A 24,982-nucleotide genomic window follows, 5' to 3' on the forward strand; every position below is an offset into this window, starting at 1 on the left:
ACAGCAGCCTCGTCAACTTGGCTGATTACGGAGAAGAATTCATGCAGTCTAAACCGTGTTAAGGACTTATTAATCGCCATGTGTGGTAGCAAGTAATCCGTCACCACACTTCAGCAGATGCAGCAGTCACTCTGAGTAATGGACCCTCCTTTTAAAGCAACTGCAACTATGTTACGTTAATAAATGCTGGTTTAAAGGTAAAAAACTTTATTGTGTCTGTGTAATATTAGCTATTATTCACTAATGCTAACTTGACAGCCAATATTCGAACAAATCACCTGAGCTGGACTAAACATAGTGTGTCTGCTTTTTTGGTTCCATGTTGGAGAATGACTTGTGAGGAAAAGTGGAAAAGCAAACAGCAAGACCTGATACTGGCCTGACACTGTGTGTAGCAGTTCAGTTCAATGTTTTGGATATCACTTTCTCATCTAAGTCAGTACTAAAAAGTACTGCACTTTTTATTGTACTTTACTTTCCAGCCATTAGTGTGCAAGTCTGTAGCTGCATTACACTCAGTTCTTTCGTGTCAATATTCATGGGGACATTCATTTATTTTGATAATAGTCAGTTTAATTCTCCATGTGACACATGTGACACAAAAATGCCTGAAAATTTAAATGTCTGGAGAATGTTATAAAGATGAAGGATCATTTTAGCAATCTTAAGCTGCATCACTGATACTGTGGTACTCCTCGTAAAACTTGTTAAAGGGAACATATATGCTTCCTTTATTGTCTCCTTTAGCATCAAAAACACCCCCGCAACCTTTATCTAAGACAGACATAATGCTGTCTGTGGCTGCAACATGTAAAATAATGCTCAATCGTTTCATTCATTTGCACCAACCTTGAAACCTGTAAATAAAAAAGAGTTTCATCACTGCAGATATGCATCCTTGCAGAGGATTTAATCAGCCCTACTGCTTTCTCTAAAGTCCTTTTCAATTTCTCACCACACTTCCTGAACCTCGTGCCATTTTGGAGCATGGTCAAAGAAAAGTGCTTGGGAAAACACTATGGGAGGCTTAGAAACTATCTGACTACACCCTTGGACTGATAGTGGGTGTCAGCATCGATGGTAAAGACAACACTGCCACCTACAGGTAAGGAGAACAAAAGTAAAACTGTAGTCTCATCTTTGACACATAGAAATCAAGGTGAATATCTGTCGTCTCCGGCTAATATCAGCGAGTCGTCCCTTCCAAGAGCAGAGCCTCCACCTGCGCTGCGGGCGGCTGCTTCACCTCCACATCACCACCAGTCACTCACGTCAAAGCCGCAGGGAACATTTTGGGGAACAGCCATTTTTTATTAATCAAATTTGAACTTTTGTGTTAGTTTCTCTTTATTCCAGTGCCACCATGGTGAACACTCATGTTAAAAATAAAAAGTGACATTTTTTTTTTCTTTTTTTTTTGTTAAAATGTATAATCAGAATGAAGACAGTCAATCATAGAAACTAATCGTAGAAACTGACAGTATGACCTCACAGCGTTTGGATCAAACTCTTCTCCCTTCAGGCTAACTCAAAGAAACAAAGAACAGAAATGGGCCAGGGCAGACAGGAACCAAAACCAGAAAAAAAGAATAAAAATAACAAAACAAAACACTTCCTTACGTATTACCATATTTCCCCCCCCAGGCATTTCCCATAGACATTATAGGTTTGGTTTGAAGGAGGGGATTCTGCTGGATTGTCTCAGGTTTTTTTTTTTTTCTTTCTTCCCTGTCGAGGAGCATCACTGCAATGCAGTAACAGTAAATCTACTGAGGAGAGTGGGAGCCACGAGGACTCTGCCTAGTGCACTGAGCGTTCGTGTGTGTGTGTGTTCGTGTGTGTATGTGTTTGGGCGGGGGGAGGGGGGGTCTATTTGGAAACACTCGAGTAGGGCTGTTGTGAAGTGCAAACCATGAGTTCTCTAAACCCTCCCTGTTCTAGCTAACATCATTTACCAACCTGGCAAACAAGCAGTGGTAAACTACACCTGAATACATGAGCTGGAGTACCTCCAGTCCAGTAAGCATACTCACAACATAGTTATTCTTCATCATTACAGTATAGTATAGATCAGTACTTTTCTTATACTATTCATATCTTTTTTTTTCATATTGCACCATCAAGAATGGGACACAGAGAAAGATCAACAGAGACTCCATTTCCTAATTAAAACAAGATATGTGCAAACATGACTAAGGACTTTATTAACCAAATCAATTCTTCCCTGTAATATCCACAAATAAAAGTGATTTCTCTTTTTATATATATATTTATAGTAATAAGAATAATAAATCTTCACATTGGATCATTTCATATGGTGACAAAATGCTCGACTGGACTGCCCAGTCATGATCGTAATCCTTATTGTCTATCGGTCAGTCCCCATGCATCCATAGGAAATAGATTTTTTTTCTTTTTTTTTTTTCTCATCAAAAAAAGTAACAATTCGAGAGCAGCTGAAAAGTTTCGAGTTGTATCAATTGCTTTCATTCCAAGTTTCTCCCGAGGTTTCATTCAGGATATTCCATAGGAAAAAATGACTCCAAATCGTCATCTTCCACTGCAGGAAACCAAAAATAATAATTAAAAAAAAAACAAAAAACGTCCAGCTTTTTATGAAAATATTGTAGTTGTGGTGATAATAGCTCATTTGGTACTCCATAATTCATTATTAATAGCTGATAACTAACAATTATTAATCACTCGTTAACTATAAAGAATTAAGAATAAATAATGCTCCCTTGTTACTCAATTAGTTTGGCAAAGCTCTGGCTGGAATTGTTTCTGATGAGGGAATTTTTTTCTCAAGTGAAACAAAGAAACAAAAAAATACAAATAAGATGTAAAAGAAAACTCTAAAATAAATAAAAGGAGATTAGTAAAAGTGACCCTGCCCTTGCAGGGAGGGCACGTATATACAGAACTGTGTGGTGAAAGTCAGTTTACTGCACTTGAGTGTTAAGTCCAGTGGTAGAGTGAGTTCTAGTCCCGCCCTAGGTGCCCCTGCTGTTATACCAGCGTGTAGGACTTTGCGTAGGGGTTGCTGGTCTGTTTGAGATGTCCTCTTGAGTCCAGCAGGGACTCCTGGGAGGTGCTGAGCTTGGCGGCCTGGGCCAGCTCCGAGCCCTCTCTGTGGGGGAGCGTGGCTGCGGAGCCTGGCTGCCACTGGGCCACGGGGTCCCTGCTGGCCTGAGGGGCCTCTGTAGGTGTTGGGGGGGCCATGCGGGACGGCCGCTTCAGCGAGCGACTTTTCTGGGGCTCGAGGCAGGCCTGACCCATGGCTGCTCTCTCCCCACTCGCTGTCCCCCTGGATGTGCCTGAGCATGTCATGCCTCGGTTTAACAGGAAGTCCATGCGCAGGTATGGAGGAAGGTGGACAAGCTCGCCTCCTGCAGGGAGGACAAACACACAGCAATGTTAGTTAAGAGACAAAAGACGAACAGACATTCCTGAAATAACGTCACTGAATCATTCTGGGAATAAAACAAAGAGAGTTGAAATGCTCAATGCAGCTGCAAGGGCTCATGTCTTAGGAAAACCTGCCACCGTGCCAACTTTGCTGAAAGAAGTCCAATTCCACGAATGGTAATCATTCATTACAGTTACAATTTATTTAAACACTGAATGACAAAAGGTCTCCGCTGTTTCCCTGCTGTTAGATGTTATGTGGTTTACCGGGTGCTATCGCTGCTCCACTGATCCACTTCTGGGAAATTGACGGCCTGCTATAAAAATTACACCTTGCTTAAAACCTCACAAATTCAGTTCATGATTGTTTTCTCCATGTGTGTTGGTTTCAGAGTACTAGTTGTTCTATATTTACTTGTATAGTTAGCAACAAGAAAGAAAGGCTTGTCCACTTTTAACAAAGCAGCCTCAGTTTCCTATAATTACTTAAATTCTAGTCAATAATTTGATGTAATATCCACTGCCCTTAGGTCAAACTAAATTTGGCAGATCCTTGTTTTCTGTTTTAAGCCACACTAAAAGGAAACGTATTGTGTCATTCTGAGAACTAAATGAAAAGTTTGTGACATGTTTTGGTCAAAATACCTCAAAGATAGGGTAAAAATAAATAAAATATAGAAACAACAATTCTTTTTCATCTGCATCTTTAGCTTTGTTTGTTTCTCCACTGATGAAGGAGTCAGTATCTTGATTTCACTCCCTTCTTCTGCAGGTTGTGCCTCTTGATAAATCTTTGTGCCACCCACTTCAGCGGTGCAGCAGATCCAACATGATATGAAAGTCGTGATAGATAAATATGGGGATGGTGGAAAAATCCTGCCTGATCTGAGTCTGTGGTCATGAAGCTGAAAGCTGATCAGCTTACTTAATACCATATCCCAGATTTAGGAGAGTCCAATAATTGTACTTCTCAAAATTTGAGTTGGTTTTCACCTTAGACACCCAAATAAGATTTTAAAGTGGAGGAAAACATTTTTGGAACTTGCAAAATGGAACTTGCACAACTTTTATTCCTGATGGGTAAATGTGGAGGTTCGGTCAATGTTATGATGCTGTCCCACATTCATTGTTGTTTGATTTTTGGATCATTGTCCTAGATTTACTCTCATTACACTAGTTTCACACACACAAAATTGCACTTAAAAAAACTAAATAAAAAAATATTTTGTGCAGCTTTCCAGGTATTCTAGTTGACTTGTTATGCAGTATTTCAAATTTAGTTCTTCACAACCTATGCTGCATTATTTTTTCTGACCTGAGATCAGAAACCAGAGCTGCCAGTCTCACATCAGATCACTAAATCAGATAAATAACATATAATTGATCAATTCAAACTGCAAATGTGTTCCAGAGTATAAATAAACCTGTTCACGTCCTCCACCCCCTACGGGGAGGTGCAGCATTGTGAGATTTCATGTTGTGCAGAGGCATGGTGATTTTAACTCTTCACAACCAGAAGCCGTTATTAACTGGACACTAGCGGTACAAAGACAGCAGCAATAACCTTTCTGAAGAACAGGCAGGAAGAAACATGAGGAAGAACAAGAAGAGGGGCGTAAAAAACACACCAACACACACTCCTATTGGAACTGGAGATACAACCCAGAAGGATTACTTTGGTACTTCAGAATTCATTTTTTTCTTTTTCTTTTTAAGACTGGTGAGATTATTTTTAAATTAGAAAATGATAAACTTGAAGGTTGGGGTTCTTTAGGTCCACTGTTAGTGTTAGCACACAGTTGTAGTAGACTAGTGGTTCAGGTTTAGTGGTTATTAGAAGAACTGATCTCATAGTAAGGCATGGTGTGAGAAGGTGAGGATGTGATCTGCCGGCAGGTGCTCTGGACCGCCGGGCCTCACCTGGTCTGTGGGCCTTGGGCACGGCCATGTTCATGACCCGGCTGACGTCCTGAGGCTTTGGCGGGGAAGCAGTAAAGCGGCAGATGCCTGATTCGGACGGTGTACTGGAAGTCAGGCTGTCGGTGTAGTCGTTGGTGCCTGCTGTCATCTGCTCCGAGGAAGTGTCAGAGATGAAGCATTCGGTGATGGTGAACTTGGCATGCCGAAGCTGTTCCTCCATCTTTGCATGTTCGTAGGCTCTGGCCAGCTCTTCGTAGGTGGAGGAGGCGCTCTCTGTTGACACCATGCTGCTCCGCGCTCGGTCTGCTCGCGGTGTGGAGTTAGTGGAAAGGGATTAGTGCCGAGGGTTAGGAAGCAGAATAGATGGAATGAGACTTTGTTAAAGACAGCAGATCTGCTGTTAGAGATACGGCGTCAACACTGATGTCTGTCGTTTACCTGTGTCCTGAGATGGGCTGACACTGTAGCTGTCACTCTCCTTGTCGACAGAACCTGCCACTCTGGGCGTGGGCAGCCTCCAGTCCGTGCTGAGGGTGTGAGAGGAGACCGGGGGGTGTGGGCGGTTCAGGGTCCACTGGCTGGCGTAGCGGTTGCGAGCAGCCGGGCCGGCCTTGGCTGTGCGGCGGGCGGTCGGGTCTGAAAGTAAGTAGGAGAGAGAAAAGTGCTTATAAAACTCCAAATAAGAAAAAAGCTTGGAAATTGGTATGAAAACAAAACACTGGGATTGACTTGACTTCTATTTCTTTGCGGACAGTAGGAACCTCCAATATTTCATATTTTTCCATCAACAGTCTTATTTTATTTGTTAGTATATGCCTGCATTTCAGATCTGCAACACCTTGCATTTAAAATACTGCTATTCCTTCTTTCAACACTCCCAGAGAGTCTGGCATTGAGGACATTAAGCGATGAAAGGTTTAAAGGTTTAGGTACATGGTTTTCACTGCTGCTTCAGTTTTTTTCATTAAACATATTCCACATATTCCCAACTGGGAGCAGGTCAGGACTTTGTTCAGGTCAGTCCAGTACTTGTACGCTTCTTCTTTCTCACCATACATAGTGTGTGCTCAATGTGGTTTTTATTGTCCTGTTGAAAAATGCCGATGTCAGTTTACTTTTGTATATCAATGCTGCTATTCATGCTTATTTTATGCATGGTAAATTTAAAATGGCCTTTGTGAATGTGGTTTTATATTGTGCTAGACAAAGGTTTCCCAAAGTAATCACATGTGATATGTGTAATAATATCAGCTATTGATGAATCAGAACTGTTAATGTAGGGCTGTCTGAAAGATCAGAGATCACGAGTGTCCAGCTTAAGTTTAGATATTTTCCTTTTACACATTGAAATTGCTCCACATTTAATGATAAAATAGAAACAAGATATATATATTTTAAGAAAGAAATAAAGATCCTTGCAATCCTTTTCCATATTCTTTACAGAATAGAGATCATCTGCCCTTTTTTACCAAGCCATCAATACAATCATCTGTTGTGAAATAACATCATCATTGTATTCTTTTAACTCCTCACTATCACTTAATGATTCCAAAACCAACTTTTTGTCTACCATCCCAATTTTCTTCTATGTGTACAAGGTTGTAGAAAGGAGGTGTTTAAAGGTAATACCTGTTAACTTATAATGGATTTTACGCAAAGGTAGAAATTGAATTACTTGTCCAATGGAGGGCATCAAGCAGGGCTCATAACAATATAAACTTTTCACCCGCCAAGGCAGCACTGATGAATCGTGTTAAATGCTGGAACAAGGGTATATTTGGATTGACTTTTCATAAAACTGTCACATGAAAATAAAGGAGGAGAAATGTAAATACAACTAAGATACACTGGGACAATGAAAGCACAGCTTAAGGATCGTAAGTACCATGAAGTTTAAAAAAACAAAAAGTCCGTACTGGACTTACTGGTTCCTGGTCTGGCATCAGATACGTCTACGAGTGGACCGGTAGCCTGGGAGAGGGACTGGTAGTGGACAGTGTGGGTGACTGTTGAAGACTTCTGCTTCTGGGTCTCCCCAAAGTCGTTGTCGGTCAGTAACACAGTGGATCTGTCATCTGTGGGACAGGAATGAACACACGCTCAGAAATGCCGTACCGGCACCACGTTTCATTTTCTTTCTTTGCAGCATCCCGAGTGCGGCGGCTGTGCGATGCTAGCGGGGTGCGATGCTAGCGGGGGGCTTACCAACAGTCTCCATGGTGTCCCTCTCCTCGATGAGAAGCTGGGCTCTGGGGATGTCAATGTGCATGCGCAGCGTCTGTTGCTGTTTGTTGATTGGCTCTGCAGGACGAGTGTTTTTGCTGGGGAACACAAACACAGATTATTTTAAGATCTGAAAACAATTTTAGAATTGACTCTTTTCAAACTGCCCAATGTCCATAGTCTGATAACTGATAATGGTTTAGTGAAAATGTTGCACACTTACCTCATGAGCATCTCAGCCAAGCTTTTTGCATCTAGAAAACAAAGAGAAAGTTGTTACATGTGAGGGTAAAAGGCAAATACGACTTCACTGTGAGGAAACGTGAATGTCACCAAGCCCTCTCGCATCTCACCTCGCAGCCTCTTGAGCCTCTGCTCCCTCCTCCTCCGCCTCAGCACCAGCAGGCCGATGAAGATGACAACGATGCCCACCAGCACACAGGAAATGGTCACCATCATCTTCAAACCTTCTCCAGACTTCACGACCACGCTCACGTTGGGGGCTTTAACCAGGGGTGCAATGGTGCCTGCGCACAGGTCACGGCAAAGTGTTGTCACAAACAGTGGGATTTTAAATACGTATGAGCATACATATGTGTCGCTCCTCAAAGACAGGGGTAAGTATTTTGTAAAGGTGTGCAGCACTTTCATTTGCTCTCTTATTTTTGTTACACTGGAAAAACTCAAAATCTTAACAAGAATATTTGTCTTAATTAGGGCCCGAGCACTGACAGTGCGAAGGCCCTATTGTATCTGTAGGAATTTTTTATTTATTTTTTTCTTGTTTTTCTTTTTCCCACGAAAGGAGGGCCTTTTTGCCCCCCTAAACGTGCCCCAAAAGTCACCAAATTTTGCATGAAAGCCAGGCCTGGCGAAAAATTATGGTCTGTGGGTGATTTGGTTCGTGAGGTCTGGATTCAGCAATGTTATCCATTCAAAAGGTGAGGGCAGGTAACTGACTGAATATATTTACCAAGCCTATATGAGGATATGAGTATAGTCAAAGATAACAACTCCACAGAGATTCTTTGAGACATGCTAGAAAAAAACGAATGTACAGGTCACAGCAAAGCGTTGTCATTGTTGATGAAAAATTATTCTGGCTGTCTTTGAGATCTTCTTTTAGAACTGTACATGACAATGAACTATCAAAACAGAGACTGAAATGATTTGGGTAGGTTAGTGAGGTCTTACCAGTGACTGAACTTCACAAAAACCAGCTCCAAGCATATGGATTAGTTAAGAGATGCTGTATGTTCTATCTGTTCTGTCTATACTTTTTACCTATCCTAAGTTCCTAAGTCACTTTTGTACAGACTCACCCGGCAATTTAAAACCTCATTTTGTACATTCCGGTCTACATTTTATTTTACTGTTTATACTTTTTATTGTTTATACATTTCATTTTATTTTATCTCTTATATATTTGTTTTTATATTTGTATTATGTTGCACCAATCCCCATAACAAATTCCTCGTGTGAAAACTTGGCAATAAACCCTTTTCTGATTTCTGATTCTGATTCTTATTCTGATTCTGAGGCCTCAATTTACTACTACTATTACTACTACTACTACTACTACTACTACTAGGAGGGTACAACTGGATCAGTGCTGTTCATACTGCTGTGGGTCCAGTTGGACACAGGTGCTGCCATGCCCAATTTCTGAGCTTAAACATCTTATATTATGTTAACAGAAACAGAAAACATGATTCATTCATTCCTCTAGTGTCCGACTGCTGTGTGAACTCACTGCCGTCATAGCTGAGCGTTGCAAACTTGACTCTCTTCTCAGCGTAGCCGGCACTGTTGTAGATTTTCATCTGCAGCTCGTACCAGGTGGCCTCCTGCAGGTCGTACAGGATGTAACTCTTGGTGAGGGAGGTGCGCTGGGCTGTGGTCCAGCTGGGGGACTCCACGGGCCGGTACTCCAGGGTGAAGGAGGTGATTGGGCATCCACCATTATTCCAGCCATTTAGATTGAGCTTGACCCGAGTGGCGTTGATGCTGGTAAAGAGCTCTTGTTCTTTAGCGTACTGAGGTTCTGTGGTAAGGTTGTAGAGATAAAGGAATTCACTTAACAATGTTGGCATTCAGATTGATTGTCACTGAAAATCCATTATAGGACATGTAACAGTCTATAGTCTGTTTATTTTGGGATCAAGACATCGTGAGATTCAACTTCAGCATCCACAGCGCTTATCTGGAGGCTGGAAACTACAGTTGACACAATCAGCATACGTAATCATAATCACCCAAACTGACTAACTGTAATGAAAAAGTTGCAGTGGCATTATAATAATCACAGGGTCGCCTTTTCCTACCGTTTTAGAAAGAGATTACATTCAGTTGTTTGCAATTACAAAACTTTCCAGTGTTTCTGGCTGCTTAACCCTCAATGAAAAAAGATACAATTGTGATTTGTGACTCCTTTGCAGATAAATACCATAGTATAGTGTTTAATTCACATGTAATTGTTTTTTTCATCCTGAGCCAGTTTTATTTTAATAACATCTTGACATATAAAAGTTATTTTCAAACTTTTTCAGACAATAAATATATTGAAATTTTGAAATAAGAAAAATACTTTGACAGTGACTTCGGTTATAAATTAATCTTATGTATATGCTATTAAAAGAAACCTCCGCTCTTACCTTTCCCATGAGTCTTTGCTTCAATGATCTCACTGATGCGTCCAGGACCCACTGCATTCTGGGCAGTAAGCGTGAACTTGTACCAGGTACCGCACTTGAGGTTCTCCAGCCGATAAGAGCGCTCACTGGGACTGATGGCAAAGTTACCCCACTGCTCGCTGTTGTCCTCTGAGTACTGCAAAATGTAGCCTGGCGACAGCCCGGCGGACACTCGTCAGTCAGCTGAATGGATCAGGATTTTAAACTTGTAAACTGTGACTGACCTCTGATGGAGCTGCCTCCATTATCTCCTGGGATCCAGGACAGGGTGATTGAGGTGGTGGTCGTTTTGGTCACAGTGAGACGAGGCTGATCTGGAGGAACTGGAAGTAAAAAAAAAAGTAGACAGAGCTGAAAAGTGATGTGAAAAAAGCAAACAAGAAAATGATGACTTGTTGGTGAAGGTTGGTGCAGACACATTACCCTCCAGTGCATTGGCTCTAAGTCTGACTCTTACCTTGAACCTGCAGATTCAGGATGATCTTATCCGATCCAAAACTATTACTGGCCACACAGGTGTAGTTCCCAGAATCCTCAGCTTTCACTGTGCGGATGACGAGGCTACCATTTCCATGTACACTGCGCCGACTGTCGATCACAACGGGTGCAGGGGTTCCATTGCTGAAAAAAACATGTCCTTATGATTCGTCCTCAGATTTCAGCAAAGACAGAATTCATGTTTATTTGTCTATAGCTCTACTACATCCACTACACTTCACTCACATCTCCTTCAGCCACTTGATGGTTGGGGACGGGTCACCGACAGCCTTACAAGGCAGCACGATGTCCCTCATCCAGGGAGTTGTTACTGTCCTGTTGAAGGTCAGGATTCGAGCTGGAGCTGCAGAAATGCACACGTCCTTCATCAGCCCAGACACATTCTCTCTTAAACAAAAGCATATATAAATATATATATATATATATATATATATATATATATACATATATATACAGCTTTGATTACAGCATGCCTTCTCTGTGGTATGAATTCGATAAGCTTCTACAATGTCACAACATTTATTTCCGTCCAGAGCTGCAACATTTTTTGCCGAGATCTTGTATATAGTTGGATTGGAGATTGGAGAGTTTGACCGCTACACAAACTAATCTCCAGAACACCCCAAAGATGTTCTCAGTGGGTCTGATGTCTTGTGGTCCCTGAACCCACTCTAATTTGAGCCTGATGAATCTTTGAATAAGCCCATGCCCATAAGTCAATAAAAAAAACAAACAATTGATGAAATAAAGTCATCATTCAGTATCTTCCGGTAGTCAGCTGACCTCATAAGATCACTGAACCTGGACCTGACCAGCTCCAGCAACCCCGGGTCATAGCACTGCCCCCACAGGCTTGCACCTTTGGCACTTGGCATGGTAGGTGCATCGCTTCCTCTGCCCCCCTTCTTATTCTCACCTCACCGATAAGTGTTTTTCTTACGGCTACACGGCTGTTTAGTCCCGATCTCTTGAGTTCCTTTCTCGTTGTGGGCGTGAAAATGCATTCAACTGTTGTTTTTTTACGATTTGATTTTACCAAACGTTTAAGTGATTGCTGATCACGATCTTTCAAGATTTTAATCTGACAGCACTCCTTGGTTCCCCACTATCGTTCCAGTTTGTATTGATGCATTGGACAGTTTTAATCCAGTTTTAGTAGTTTCAGAAATCTCAGCTGTTTTCTTTGCTTGATGCCATTAAGTCGACCCTTCTGAAATAGATTAACATCTGTTGTGCAACCACATGATGTGTCTGCAGACATGGTTGAATGAGAAGCTACTCACTGCACCAGTTACAGTAGGGTTCAGTAACGTGCTGCCAGCTCAAACATAGTCAACCATGCAGTAATTATGCAATGGGAGGATCTTACCTGTTATGCGGTTTTGAACAGATCCTTAAAGGGAGTATTACACATCTACATGAAGTCTGATTTAATCTAACTCTGCATTCACTGAGTAAAAGTTTGGATTCCACACTATTGAGCCTATTGGTTTCAAAAGCCATGCAAGAAATTCCACCTGTGTGGCATTTTAATTTGCTCCACCTACCCTCAGCCATGGGTTTAACAGTGATGATTTCACTGGTGTTTCCACGGCCGGCAGCGGTCACAGCCACCACCCAGATACTGTACTGCCTGTTCCTGCTCAGGTTGGGGATGCGATAGAAGAAAACGTCAGGTGCAGCTTCAAACTCACTGCTCACCTGGGGAGCAGAGGGGAGGGGACATTCAAAGACTTCTTAAACGGAGGCAGATTTTCAGTCAGTTTCATTTGGTAGTTATTATTTACACCCCAGAATGATTTAAACGAAATAAAAAAAACCTTCATTATGGCATGTACTTCATATAGCTATCATGTAGCTAGTAACTCCAACCTGGCCATAGTTACACTCTGGACAGGTCAATAGATAATTCAATGATAGAAAAATATAATGTTTTTATTTACGGTAGGATGTGGGTTGGAGCAGAAAACAGTGTATTTCCTGATGATGCCATTCACTTTGAGAGGAGGAAGCCAGGACACAAACACCACTGAGTTGGATGCAGCTGCTGCTTTCACTCCTGCTGGAGGACCAGGAACTGCAAACACATGATGATCACGTTGTGATATGCTCCACATTAATGCACCATTGTTACTCACATCACACTAAGGGCCTGATTTACTAAAGGTTTGCGTGTGTAAAAACGTGTGCAAACTTGACATCACCCGCAAACCAATGCGCAAGCTGATCTACTAACAGCGTGCAAAGAGGACTGCGTCTCTGAAATGAGCAGCACACGCTGTTCATTTAGTACTTTTGCCCTGATGAATAATCAATATGGGGCGTACCCGCCAGAAAGCGCTAAATACTGGGAGGGGAAAATGCAAATAGGTTCATTTACCACATGCAATGTGCGGGGATTGTGATTGCGTCTGTATTTAATACGTTCGAAAGGAAGGTGCTAATCTGCCCAGCATTACGCACCGATGGCTGCTGTTATTGTGGCAAGGAGGCAACATCACCAAAATCAAAGAATACGCAGAGAGAGAGTCTTTATTCTGCTGCATGCTATTTTAAAAATGGTTGCACAAGTTTTATTAAAGGCCACTTTTTCTTTAGTTCTTCGCCTTATATCTTGCCACCTTCTTTTAACCTCATCTGCCGTTCTTTTTTCCTTACCAACAACTGCATTTATTTTATCGCAGATTTTCTCCCATATTGCGTTTCTTTTGGTAATGTTTAAATTTCTTTGCTGTAGTTCATGAATGTGTTTATTTGCCTCTTCCACTAATATCTCTAACTCCAACTCGTCAAATTTCATTTTGCGCTTGCGACTATCCTGCTTTCCATACAAACTCTCCATGGCGCAAACCGTAAGACACGCAACACCTCATTTAAATACTGCGGTTTGTGCCTGTTATCAATTGCGCACGCATTCTTAGTTGATCACCCGCAAAACACACAACAACAGCACGTGCAAACTTTTTCAGTGCACACACAATTTAGTACTCTTTATTTGGGATCTTAGTAAATCAGGCCCTAAGTCTCAACCTAAGTCTCAACTCTCAAATTTTGAGAACTTAAACAAGTATTTTACAGAAACTGATACACGGCATGTGGACGAGGGATTTTGAAAGAGTTAATGAGGAAATAAAAAAACTCTGAAAGATAGCCTAATGTTCCTACCGTCTTCTTTGGTGCGGGTGTAAATCTGTTCGCTGCGAACTCCATCTCCGGCTCTGGTGAAGGTCAACACCTGGATGCTGTAGTTGGTGTACTTCTCCAACCCATCCAACTCAAGAGAGGGCTTTGAAGTTGTCACGTTCCTGATCTCGCCAAGCTCTGAAGGGATGGAATGGTGAAGACAATGAAGCAGGGAGAAAGTAATCAAGAGCCTTCCAAAACTTTAAACGTCTGCTATATCCCGTATCCAGATCCGGTCATCGAGAGCCACACATCAAAAGTTAATCAGCCCTAAGTTGGGAACTGTTTCAGAATCAGCTCAAGTCAAAAGCTTGATCTAAGCTAGTGTCTTATTGTAAATTATCTGGCAATATCCCAGAGGGCCACTGGTCCACACACGGTGACAATATGTCCCACGGAGGATCCCATATATAAAAGTTAGTGCCAGACTCAAGGGTGACACAGCACAGCCTTGGATATGATTTGACATTCAATCACAAAATTCAAGCCATCCTGCGTGCAAGGGCTGTGACGGTGGTAGGCCTTGACTGCTGGCCTACGCTGTTATTACATGAATGACGGATGTCTCAGTGAGCCGTTGCTACGCTGTTGTCCTCTTCCCATGTCCTCCTTTTCACTCCACTTCAAAGATTGACAAGAAAAGACCAGCAGCAGCTTGTCTCTGATGGCTTTAAAGGAGCAACTAAAATACATAGAATAACTATCACACAGTGTGCCAGTTGTTTTGTATCGACTTTAATTAATTACTTGATTTATTACTTGATACATTTGCAAATGCTGTGTAGATCTTTGGCTGGTCAAATGAAAAGTTTTTGAGCTTTTCTCTTTCTTTTAAGAGGTTTTGATTGCCAGTGAGATAAAATCAACCTGGCTTTTGACTCTGACAAGCGAGAGATTGGAGTTTTCAGCGTTAATATACAAATATGGATTTAAAGAAAAGATCTACATGTAAATGTACATGAAGTAGATTAGGAATAAAGATAAAGAAGATTTAAAATGAGAAATGGGCATCAGAAACTGTTATGTTTTAAAAAAAAAAACATGTTAATGTGTAAAAAGGCAACAGCGTCACAAACCTCTGCTAGCCAATGTCAGTGACACTTACACAGCCTGCAGCACCGCACATAGATGGAGCTCATCTTTCTCTCTGCAGGACAGTAACATTATACTCTCCTAAACTCATGAACTGCACATGTCTGGAGCTGAGAGAATGGCTCAGTGAACAGCTTGTGTATGTGTTAGGTTATCTGATCATCCAATCAGATAACCCAACACATGTACAACAACTACTACTACTATCCCTCAGCATGAGCCGCTGCAAATAACATTTGAAATCCAACTTTGAGCATTCAGTCACTGTTACCAAGCAAACTAGCTCTGCCTGTCAAGTCCGTTGCATCCATGTTGTTAAGGCAGGCCAACGTGATGTGACAGGGTGGGGGGCAAAGGTAATCACGCTGTCACAACCAATCGCACTAACACAAACCCGGCATGTGATGGCACCATGCCATGTTGTCTGACGTACACCGAGCCACACAGTTGGCCAGTAGAAAGCGTTACTAAGATACCAAACATCCATCAGGTTAAACGTTGAAGAGCAAGGTGCACTGAAGTTGTTGCAATGTCCATATTATGTTTAATTCAATTTCTCCTAAAATCCAGTCAAGCTTTTCATCATATTTTCAATTTTGATGACAGGGTACAGACAACTCTGTTTTATGGACGTCACATGTGAGCGCGTACCTCCATCGGGCAGGTTGGCCCAGTAGATGACCCTGAAGCCCAGCAGGTTGCCGTTCAGGGCGTCTTTCGGAGGCGTCAGCCAGGACAATGAGATGACCTCTGGAGACGTGGCAATGGCCTGGACGTTCTCTGGAGGACGACTGGGCACTGAGGAGGAGGAGACGTGGCACAATGATGATACCAATGACTCTCAAAGGATATGAGAAGACAGGACAACATGCAGTACCCGCAGTTCACCACGAAGTGGTGCTATGTTCCCAAAAATGCTTAACACTTTACCTTGGAGCAAGTCACATTGAAAATGTTCACAGCAATGACTGTTGTCAGTACTCGAGTTGAGGGGGGATGAGTGGGGATGGCATCCCCCCCTGAAATAAAAACGGTCAAAATCATCCCCCCAGTAAAACTGCCATCCCTCCTTTCCATCCCTTATGTCATTTCATCAATGAATGTGGTTTTACTGCTATTTCAACGTTTAGAGTCATCACCAGAAAAATAAAACCAGAAAAATAACTTATTTGACAATTTTCACCTGTTTAAAGTACATTTTCACTTGAAATAAGTAGGAAAATCTGCCAGTGGGACAAGATGTATCTTCTTATTACAAGCAAAAAAAAATCTTGTTCCACTGGCAGATCTTTCTACTTATTTCAAGTGAAAATCTAGTTGAAACAGGTGAAAATTGTTGTTTTTTCCAGTGATGACTTGTTTTAAGTGTAATGAGATTTTTTTAGTAAAATAAGACATTTTAACTAGAAATAAGACAAATATTCTTGTTAAGATTTTGGGTTTTTGCAGTGATCCATTTTACTTATCCTGTGAAGGACAGAGTCATATTGATGAGTTCAGAAAACTGTTTTTTATTGTTGTGTTTTGATGTATTTGATGTAAGCCCAGTGGATATTTAAAGCTTACAGAAGGCTGCATTTAACTGCTGCTATGTCATTCCTGCAGTATTTCTGCAGGTGTTTTGGTCAGTGCTATTATTTGTAATATATTATATTATTTGTAATCAGCACAAATTATCTGTCCCCATATGATAAAATCCACCATCCCCACTGATTCTTTTTTACAACTTGAGTACTGACTGTTGTGGACTCTGAACATGCAATGTGATGTAAACACACCGAATTAAATGTTATGTCTGTCATTTTTCATTGCATTTATTATAGAACTCCTGGTAAATGAAGTCAGCTTCTACGGTTTGTGAAGCTGAATCCCTGAAAAATGTCTTACCATCCTCCAGCGTGGTGGCAGCGACCTCAGTGGAGGACGGCCCTGTCCCCGCACTGTTGCTGGCTTGCACCACCACTCCATACTGGGTGAACTTCCTCAGGTTGTCCAACACAAGGCTTTCTGCATTGTCCCCAGTAGTTTCCAAGCTGATCACGCTGAACTGGTAATTCCCCCCTGAGCTGTACTCCCTGTAGCCCACTTGGTAGCCTTTGATGGCCCCGTTCTGGAGGTGCTTCTTGGGTGCCTGGCACAGAAATCAAATGGGGATCGATAAGTTATTTATGTATTTTTATTACCAGGCTTGAAAATTAATGTTACAAGTGAAGCCAATCAATTTTCACTTTTTTCTCCCATCCATGCTCCGAATCATTATCACCACAATGATTTAAATCTTGCCTAAAGCATTCCACTTAATAAAATGCACTCAGAAATGCATGAAGAACACCTTCAGATCAGATTGGTTTACATGAAGAACACATGGAGGGAGAGGACATACAAGATATGCATCCAAATACATTCTTGACTCAGGAAACATAAAAAGCTTTATAATGTATTCATAGAGTTGTGCCCAAACTTAGGTGCCAAATACATCTTTAAGAAAAAGTAAAAAAGGTGTATTCCCTTTCTATTAGTAATTCGTTCCATACATTTAGATTAGATACACTTTGGTGCCAAACAGAGCCTTGTATGTTTGTACAAATTAAGAAACAACATGATCAGAACTAATACACCTGGTGGAAAAATAATCACACACTTAAATCCTCAGACAACCTCAGGAAACTGATAATGCCTTTAAATACTGTAGCAAAGCACTCAGGTTCTGTAACCCCTCAGTTATTCAGGAGCGCCTGACTAAGAAATGTGGCTTTTTTCCAACAGCCTCCTGTTTCACATTAATAAAGTAAAAATAAATAACATGTGAGCAGCTCCAGAGGTACAGTGGCAGTTTAAACGTTCTCCTCAAAGATGATACCAAAGCTCTGTCCCCCTCTTCCCTTGTCTGGATAGTGTTACTCTTGCAGTCGTGTATCATGGACATGGAGAGGTTAACTTACCCTCCAGGTGACTCGGATGCTCTGAGAGGAAAGAGCTTCCAGCTGCACTTCCTGAGGTGGTCCGTCAGGAGCTGAGATCAGAGGAACATGCACGACTTAAAACACTCTCAAAGATTAGAAAGAGCCAATCTGTGGACAAACCTGATGTTTGTATTCATAGCAAGGGCAGCTCATCCACTTAAGCAGATGAAGCCATGCTTATTGACTAAACATACGAGAACAAACAAAAAAAAAAGCGACGCACATGGATTTAAACTGTGTTTTTGTCACATGGCCGACTCCTGTGCATTGCTCAGATAAACTGGGGGCAGACTGCACAAACAGTGAAGTCCCCGAGCCTGAACTAAAACGACTTAAATCATATTGTCTGTTCTGCTTTGCAGCCAACTATATTTTGAATTGAGTGATTTGTTTTCGTTTCCTTCAGAATTGTGCTCGTGTATTCATCCCATTCAGACAAGAGAGATCATGTCACACAGTGTTAATGTGAACAATGATCTCATCAACACTAGAAGAAGCATTCAGACACCACTACAACAAAAGTGCTAGGACAAATACTTCCAGATATTCTGCAATGAAAATGCCCCAAACTGTTAAAGCATTTTAATGATATCACTAAGTATGTAATGATACAAATGTAAAGAAGGAATCTCTTATTGGTGTTGCCGAAGTAGGAAGAGCTCATTGTGATGTGATGTAAGAGTGCAACGTACAGTTATTTTATTTAATTAATTTCTCTCTTTTTTTTAATTCAGAATTTAAGAAAAATAAAATTAGCCCAATTAGATGTCATCACAGTTATTATTTTGTTCAAACCTGTAAATGAACAAAAGTGATCAAATCTAGGCTAATTTACATTTTAAAATGTGGTTCTATTATATGTTTGTATTTGTTTAGATTAAGAAATATGATAAAATGTTCTAGTTTCTAGTCTAGTAGAATAGTTGTATTTCTGTGTGAGATTTAAACTTTAATCATTTTGACAATATTTAACAAACTCAAAACATCCTGTATGTCAACATCTTATTTTAAATACTAACTAGTAATTAAAGCTGTCTGAAAAATAAAAAAAAACATGCAAGATTAAAATCATTGACATATTTAGTTAGTCACTTTTTCTCAAATCAGTTCTGTACTTGACAGTTTATTTAGTCTGATCAATTTCTCCAGAAATCCTAATTTAAGCTTTTATTTTTAAAAAGATTTTACTCAGGTGAAGCAGCTCTAACTTGCATAGTTTCACATTTTAATGCTTCATACTCTGCTTCAACCATCAGCTGCCGATGATTCATATGAGGCTATTGACGGTGAGCAGAAGTGCTCTGTGGGGGCTGGCAGAGGGGTGAGATGAAAGGATTAGGGGGTAATTTGCAAAAGGGGTCCAGCCTGAGTCTATTGACTGTAGTGTGACATTTACTACTGAGGCCGCTAATTGAAAAGTTCTGCTTTTAGCTCAGGGTCAGCATGTGTTCAATAATGCAACAGAGCCTACAGAGCGTGTGTCTGTGTTGTCAGTTTCCCTCTCTTACCTCTTGTCTTTTATTAACCACATATGATTGTTTCCTTTCCAACTGTACTTTTCTCACTTTACGTTCATTGTTCACAGTAACTTTACAGTTACTGTTAATGTGCTTCACTTATGAACGCACGACTAAGACGACTACATCTGTGCATCATTGCGTCCTCTGCAGGAACCAGCAGAGGCTGCGTGTGTCCATGTGTGCTGGCGTAAAAACAAGAGCAGCATCTCTCTGTTCTCACCTGCTTCGTCGGTGGTGATGGTGAGCTCATTACTGGCCTCGCTCTTCCCGATGAGGTTCTTGGCAAACATGCGTATGTTATAGGTGGAGGAGGGGTGCAGGTCGATGATGGTGGCCTGGTTGAGCTGAGGTGAGACATCTTTGGTCTTCTGAGCAGTATCCCAAGAGGCTGAACGGGGAAAGACCAAAGTTCATTCATGTCACTGGAGTCAAAGGAGAGGTCAAATCAAGCTAAGTGCATCAGGACCAGATGTATTAAATCATAGCATGAAGCACAGCACGAAAGCAGGGATATGTCCCAACATGCATTTCTTTTGATGGCTTGCAGGTTTTATCCTGCCATATAAGAAGTAACTGAAGGTCTTTGCAGTAAACGATCTAATTATGGTTGAAAAATGAGCCTCCCCTTACCTGATTTGTTTTTGCTCTCAATATCAAAGCCTGTGATTGGGCTGTTCCCATCGAAACCCATAGTCCAACGCAGTGCAATGGTTCGGTCCTTGACTTCTCTGATCTCGACCTCCGGAGGATCTGGTGGCTCTGCAGGGGACACAGTCATTCACCACCTTGTTATCTTAGCATTGATGACGGAGACGTGAAACACCAATAGCCCTGTTTGACTGTAGTGAGGGCTGAAGAGATCTGCTCTGCATGCTGCTCATCCTGGAGCAGTTTAGTTGGGCGCAGTTATACCTTGTACTGTGAGCTGTATGATTCCTCGGTCTTCACCAAAGGAGTTGATGGCATGGCAGGAGAAGAAGCCGGAGTCCTCCCTCACTGTCGGCATGATCTGGGGAATGCAGAGGGATGAGATCAGTTGAGAAAAAATGGTGGAAACATAGGTTTCCCACCTAAAGAGTTTTTGGTTTAGTCATTGTTTCTCCCATTGTGTTTGTTTGAGAAAAAACAAAAACCACATTTAACACTTTCTTCCTTAATCCCCATAACAGTATATTTTACAACTGTATAAATTCAGTTTTTAAGTATTTTTATGGAATCCAGCCTAGCAAAAAAGTAATATTGTAACAAATATGGATGTTCGGTCACACCATCAGTCATCATCTGGGAAAATAAATAAAAAAATGTCCCTGCTGCAGATGCAGATAAGAAATAAGATGAATATTTTCCATTGGCTGCACTACTTCTGATTGCTTCCCCACATGGACTCCTCTTCTCTTCTACTTGTGGTATGCTAAAGAATATAAAAAATAAAACAGCTCAATTGAGATAAATTGACAAAGCTCTGACGGGATCTTCATGAATTTCTGAGCTTTTTGACTTGTGATTGATTGAATGTAGGTTATGGCCTTGTTGTAGACAAGAGATGAGAAATGAGCTTAAACAAGGAGGACAGATTATCTCAGAAGAAGGAAGTTGTCTTAGGAATTGAAAGTATGCACAATAAAGAAGTTCAGATACATCAAACAATGCTAACGTGTTTTGGACAAATTCAATCGCCTAGAAGTCCTTCAGGCTCTGCTTGGACCCTGTTTGAATGATCCCATCCATGTTGATGAAGTGGATTGTGTATATCCTTCTATCCGTCCATCTTTATATGCAGATTTACACTCTTAAAGAGGTCAATGGCTTCTATGATCTATTGACTTCCATTGGCATTGATTTAATGGAAATATCATATGTCATGCAGGCTCAGACCACATGGCACAGCCGCCTACCTGCAGGGTGGAGATGACTTCATCGCCCACCTCCTTGACAGAGACCACGTAGCGGCTGGTCTCGGGGTTGATTATGCGTTCCTCCTTCTCCCAGCGGACCATGATGGGCTTCTCACCGTGGGCCGTGCAGCTCATCTTCTTCTCTTCCCCTTGTGTGGCCAGCGTGGTGTTGGGGTAGGATGTGATCATGGCAGGGACTAGTGTGAGAATAAGAAGGGGAGAGGTTACATTTTAAGACTGGACAGAACATATGTGTTATGTCTCACTTACTAGGGCTGGGCGATATATCGAGATTTTAATATATATCGATATATTTTCAAACGCGATATGGTACGAGACAATATCGTTTATATCGATTATTAATTTTTTTTTTTTTTTATGATTTTGATATAGCTTATTTTGTGACAAATTGACTTGAATGTTTTATTTGAGATTTGCACAAATGTTTTTTTTTATTTCCACAACTGTAAACCTCGGAAAAGTCTGCCTGTTACTGTCTACATTGTATTAATTGCACAGTGTATTTTAATTTAATTGTTATGCAGGAAAGGGATATTTGTTTTATTTTATTCAAGGAGCATTTTTATTCTATATATGCAGGCAGTTTATTTTTATTTCATTTGTTTTATACATTTTGATATTGTGCAGACCTCTGTTAATAAATGTACCTGTGTGACATTTGGCACGAGGCTTTGTATTAAAACTGACTGTTTTTTTAAGGGTTTACCTCAGAAAAAAATGAAGCTAACAGAGATGCTATGCTATAATGCTTTGGGAGAAACCCCAATTAAGGCACAGAAAAAATATCGATATATATCGAGTATCGCCATTCAGCTAGAAAATATCGAGATATGACTTTTGGTCCATATCGCCCAGCCCTATCACTTACCAAAACTTTATTTGAATAGTGTCACATGTATTCTAGTAACTAAAAGTCACAAACAGCTTCCACCCTATCTGTCTCGGGCATTGTTAATCTATGCGCTGCATTAAGCACCCCTTTAATGTTGTGCTGAAGGAAACATTCTAGTGTATCTCGTTTCAGAGGGTCTTAAATGGTACAGCGATGCTCCAACAACTCTCTGAAGGCGCCACACTTAAGTCACACTAACGACATACATGGCTCATTACACCCAAAGCAGAATGCATAACAAGCCTCTCCTCCCAGATGCTCCCACACATTCACACCCACACAAGCACGAGGAGGCTGGCGCGTGCACACAAACATGTATCTCACTCCCGTGTTCGGTCTCGCACGCACACAAAGATACAAAGTGTGACTACACTGATGTAATGGCAAGTGTCAGGCAGGAGGTTGCGAACATTTAAGCCTCATCTCTTATTCACTCTGTAGCCATTTGGGGCTCAGTAACGGGAGGCAAGACTGATTTATTTTGCATGACAAGTATGAATTTTTTGTGAGACATATTTGGAAAAGTGAGAGGAAAGAAATAGCTGCCTCAGATTCACGTAAACGCTATCATTTTAGTGCAGAGCCGCTTCACTTTTACACGCACGTGGCTGTGGGGTGGCTGAGGGCACCGCTGCTGAACACCCTGGCAGAGAGCGGCGCTGCGCTGGGTGGCTACAAGTAAGAACAGTGAAACCAGAGAGATCCGTGCACCAGTTAGATGTGCAGCAAACTTCCCACATTTCAGCATTAAGAATGGGTAGATTATTGAGAGAAATTGCCTTAAATCACAAATAATGTTTCCATGGCTGGCATTTCTGTTAAATAATAGTCCAACGCATTTATTATTAAAATGATGATCCAATAGTTTTATATCAGTCATATGCTGATGTAAGAAATACTACAAAAATCTAGTGAACTTTCATAAAAATGCCAGGTAATATTGTTATGGATCCTTTATAAGAGTAACAGAACGTATAATAACACAGCTGGCAAAGAAAAACTATGACTTTTGGCTTTGCTCTATCAGAGCAGATGTTTAATACTGCTGACCTCACCCAAACATCGCTCTCTGATGAGGTTCACCCGGCAACAGAAAAATCTAGATTCATTCCTAAGTAACCGTGTAGAGAAAATTAACCCCTTTTCAAAGAGGTTGACAGAAGCAGAAAAGTGTGTCCTATGATACAAGATATCTGTGGCCAGACCGATACTGAAATAAAACAGCTGTTTAAAATTTACAGTGAAACATCATTTATTTTCCTGAGTCAGTCAGACGTTTGGGGATGACTGTGGCTCAGGTGTTGGAGTGGTCATCCCTTGTCATCAGTGCTCACCAGTAGTGCAAATAAAAAGCACTGCATAGCATTCATAAGAGGAGGGACAGAGAAGCACAGCATAAAGTATTTCTCTAAAACTTTGCTAATTCCAAAAACACTGCATATGTGTGAACCATTTCTGCATAAAGAATCACACACCACAGCTCTGCAGTTAATACGTGAACAACATTGTATTTTACAACTCAAGACTGAAAACGAGACAAAAGAAAGCAAACGCTTAACAATGGGAGTGTCTGTGCAGCAAAAAGAGGGCTTATGAAGAGGCACATCCAATTTGGGAGCCCATGTAAATGCACGTGTGTCTTTGTGCGTGCACGCAGCCCAGCTGAGACTAGCCCTGAGGCACTATTGGGTCCCGTAATTGCTGCGCTGATATATTTCTTTAATATCCAGAGGAATTATGGTGACAGAACAACAGGGAGAAGTGAAAAAAAAATCTGTAAAGAGAAAAAGGAAAGAAAAAAAAGAAAGAGAATGCTGAGATGGAGATAAAAAAAAAAGGGAGTCCCCTGCCTCGGCAGGCAGGCATGCACCAGCTGCCCTAATATCTGATTCAGCTGTAAAAAGAAGGAGGGGGAACACTGAAAACACGCAGGTTTTCACCTTCGATCTTATACAATTGTTATTTGTATATATAGGCGATAATATACGTGTCTTAAATGCCACGGTGTAACAAAGGACAGATAACTAAACATGCACAGACATGAGCAAATAAGACATGTTCCTTTCTCCTCTTACAGGTTAGAAATAAGAGATGTGTTGCAGAGGAGGAGAAAAGAGAAAACATCAGCATTAAAAGCAGAGAAGGATGCATGTTTACTGCACAGCTCCATGTGTGTTTTATGTGGAAGTGAGGAGAACTCTGTTCCTCCACAGCAACCCAGAGGGCAGTGATGATGCGTTTAAGTCTGCAGGGGATTGTGGGGGGATAGGCTGGTTGCTGATAGGCTGCTCCCCTGAGACAAAAGACAACCCCCCCCTCCACTCCCTCCTATCCTCCCTCCCTCTCCTCTCCCAGGCTCCCTTTCACCTGGCCAGGTTACCATGCCAACCAGCATCGGACAGTCTATCCTCTCTCCGCCTCGGCTCCCTCTCCTGCTTCCTCTTTCTCACTAGGCTCTACTCTTAGAAAAAAGGGCCATTTGTAGTAGCCAGGAATAGAAAATGGACCAGCTATTGATTTCTGCGGGACTGCGATGATCACACAATCACACCCTGGTTGTCGCAATGCAGAAATAAGAAGCAGTATGAAAAGAAAATATTGCTAATGTCCAACCGCTGGTGTTAGTGATGTGGAAAACAAAATTAGCCAAATGGTACAATGATAACACGTAATT

General features: G+C 41.4%; 1 protein-coding gene across 3 annotated transcripts in view; it reads right to left on the minus strand.

Moving 5' to 3' along the window:
• Window positions 1–612: 612 nt before the first annotated feature.
• dscama (Down syndrome cell adhesion molecule a) overlaps window positions 613–24,982 on the minus strand; it is a 106,761-nt gene continuing 82,391 nt past the window's right edge. Inside the window, exons 12-33 of one of the 3 annotated variants that reach the window (XM_061740212.1) lie at window positions 21,396–21,592; window positions 20,413–20,509; window positions 20,131–20,259; window positions 19,721–19,888; window positions 17,960–18,030; window positions 16,905–17,148; window positions 15,669–15,815; window positions 13,908–14,063; window positions 12,686–12,819; window positions 12,290–12,443; window positions 10,968–11,085; window positions 10,702–10,865; window positions 10,469–10,567; window positions 10,206–10,394; window positions 9,305–9,595; window positions 7,905–8,078; window positions 7,775–7,805; window positions 7,534–7,649; window positions 7,254–7,403; window positions 5,767–5,964; window positions 5,329–5,631; window positions 613–3,389 (exon numbers count right to left, since the gene is read on the minus strand). In XM_061740212.1, the coding sequence (XP_061596196.1) occupies window positions 3,010–3,389; window positions 5,329–5,631; window positions 5,767–5,964; window positions 7,254–7,403; window positions 7,534–7,649; window positions 7,775–7,805; window positions 7,905–8,078; window positions 9,305–9,595; window positions 10,206–10,394; window positions 10,469–10,567; window positions 10,702–10,865; window positions 10,968–11,085; window positions 12,290–12,443; window positions 12,686–12,819; window positions 13,908–14,063; window positions 15,669–15,815; window positions 16,905–17,148; window positions 17,960–18,030; window positions 19,721–19,888; window positions 20,131–20,259; window positions 20,413–20,509; window positions 21,396–21,592 (3,710 nt within the window). In that variant the 3' untranslated portion in view covers window positions 613–3,009. Of the gene's footprint in view, window positions 3,390–5,328; window positions 5,632–5,766; window positions 5,965–7,244; window positions 7,404–7,533; window positions 7,650–7,774; window positions 7,806–7,904; window positions 8,079–9,304; window positions 9,596–10,205; window positions 10,395–10,468; window positions 10,568–10,701; window positions 10,866–10,967; window positions 11,086–12,289; window positions 12,444–12,685; window positions 12,820–13,907; window positions 14,064–15,668; window positions 15,816–16,904; window positions 17,149–17,959; window positions 18,031–19,720; window positions 19,889–20,130; window positions 20,260–20,412; window positions 20,510–21,395; window positions 21,593–24,982 lie in introns of all 3 variants that reach the window. The other 2 variants (XM_061740211.1, XM_061740213.1) reach the window with 2 other exon arrangements.

The sequence above is a fragment of the Cololabis saira genome, chromosome 14 (assembly GCF_033807715.1).
Source record: "Cololabis saira isolate AMF1-May2022 chromosome 14, fColSai1.1, whole genome shotgun sequence".
NCBI lineage: Eukaryota > Metazoa > Chordata > Actinopteri > Beloniformes > Belonidae > Cololabis > Cololabis saira.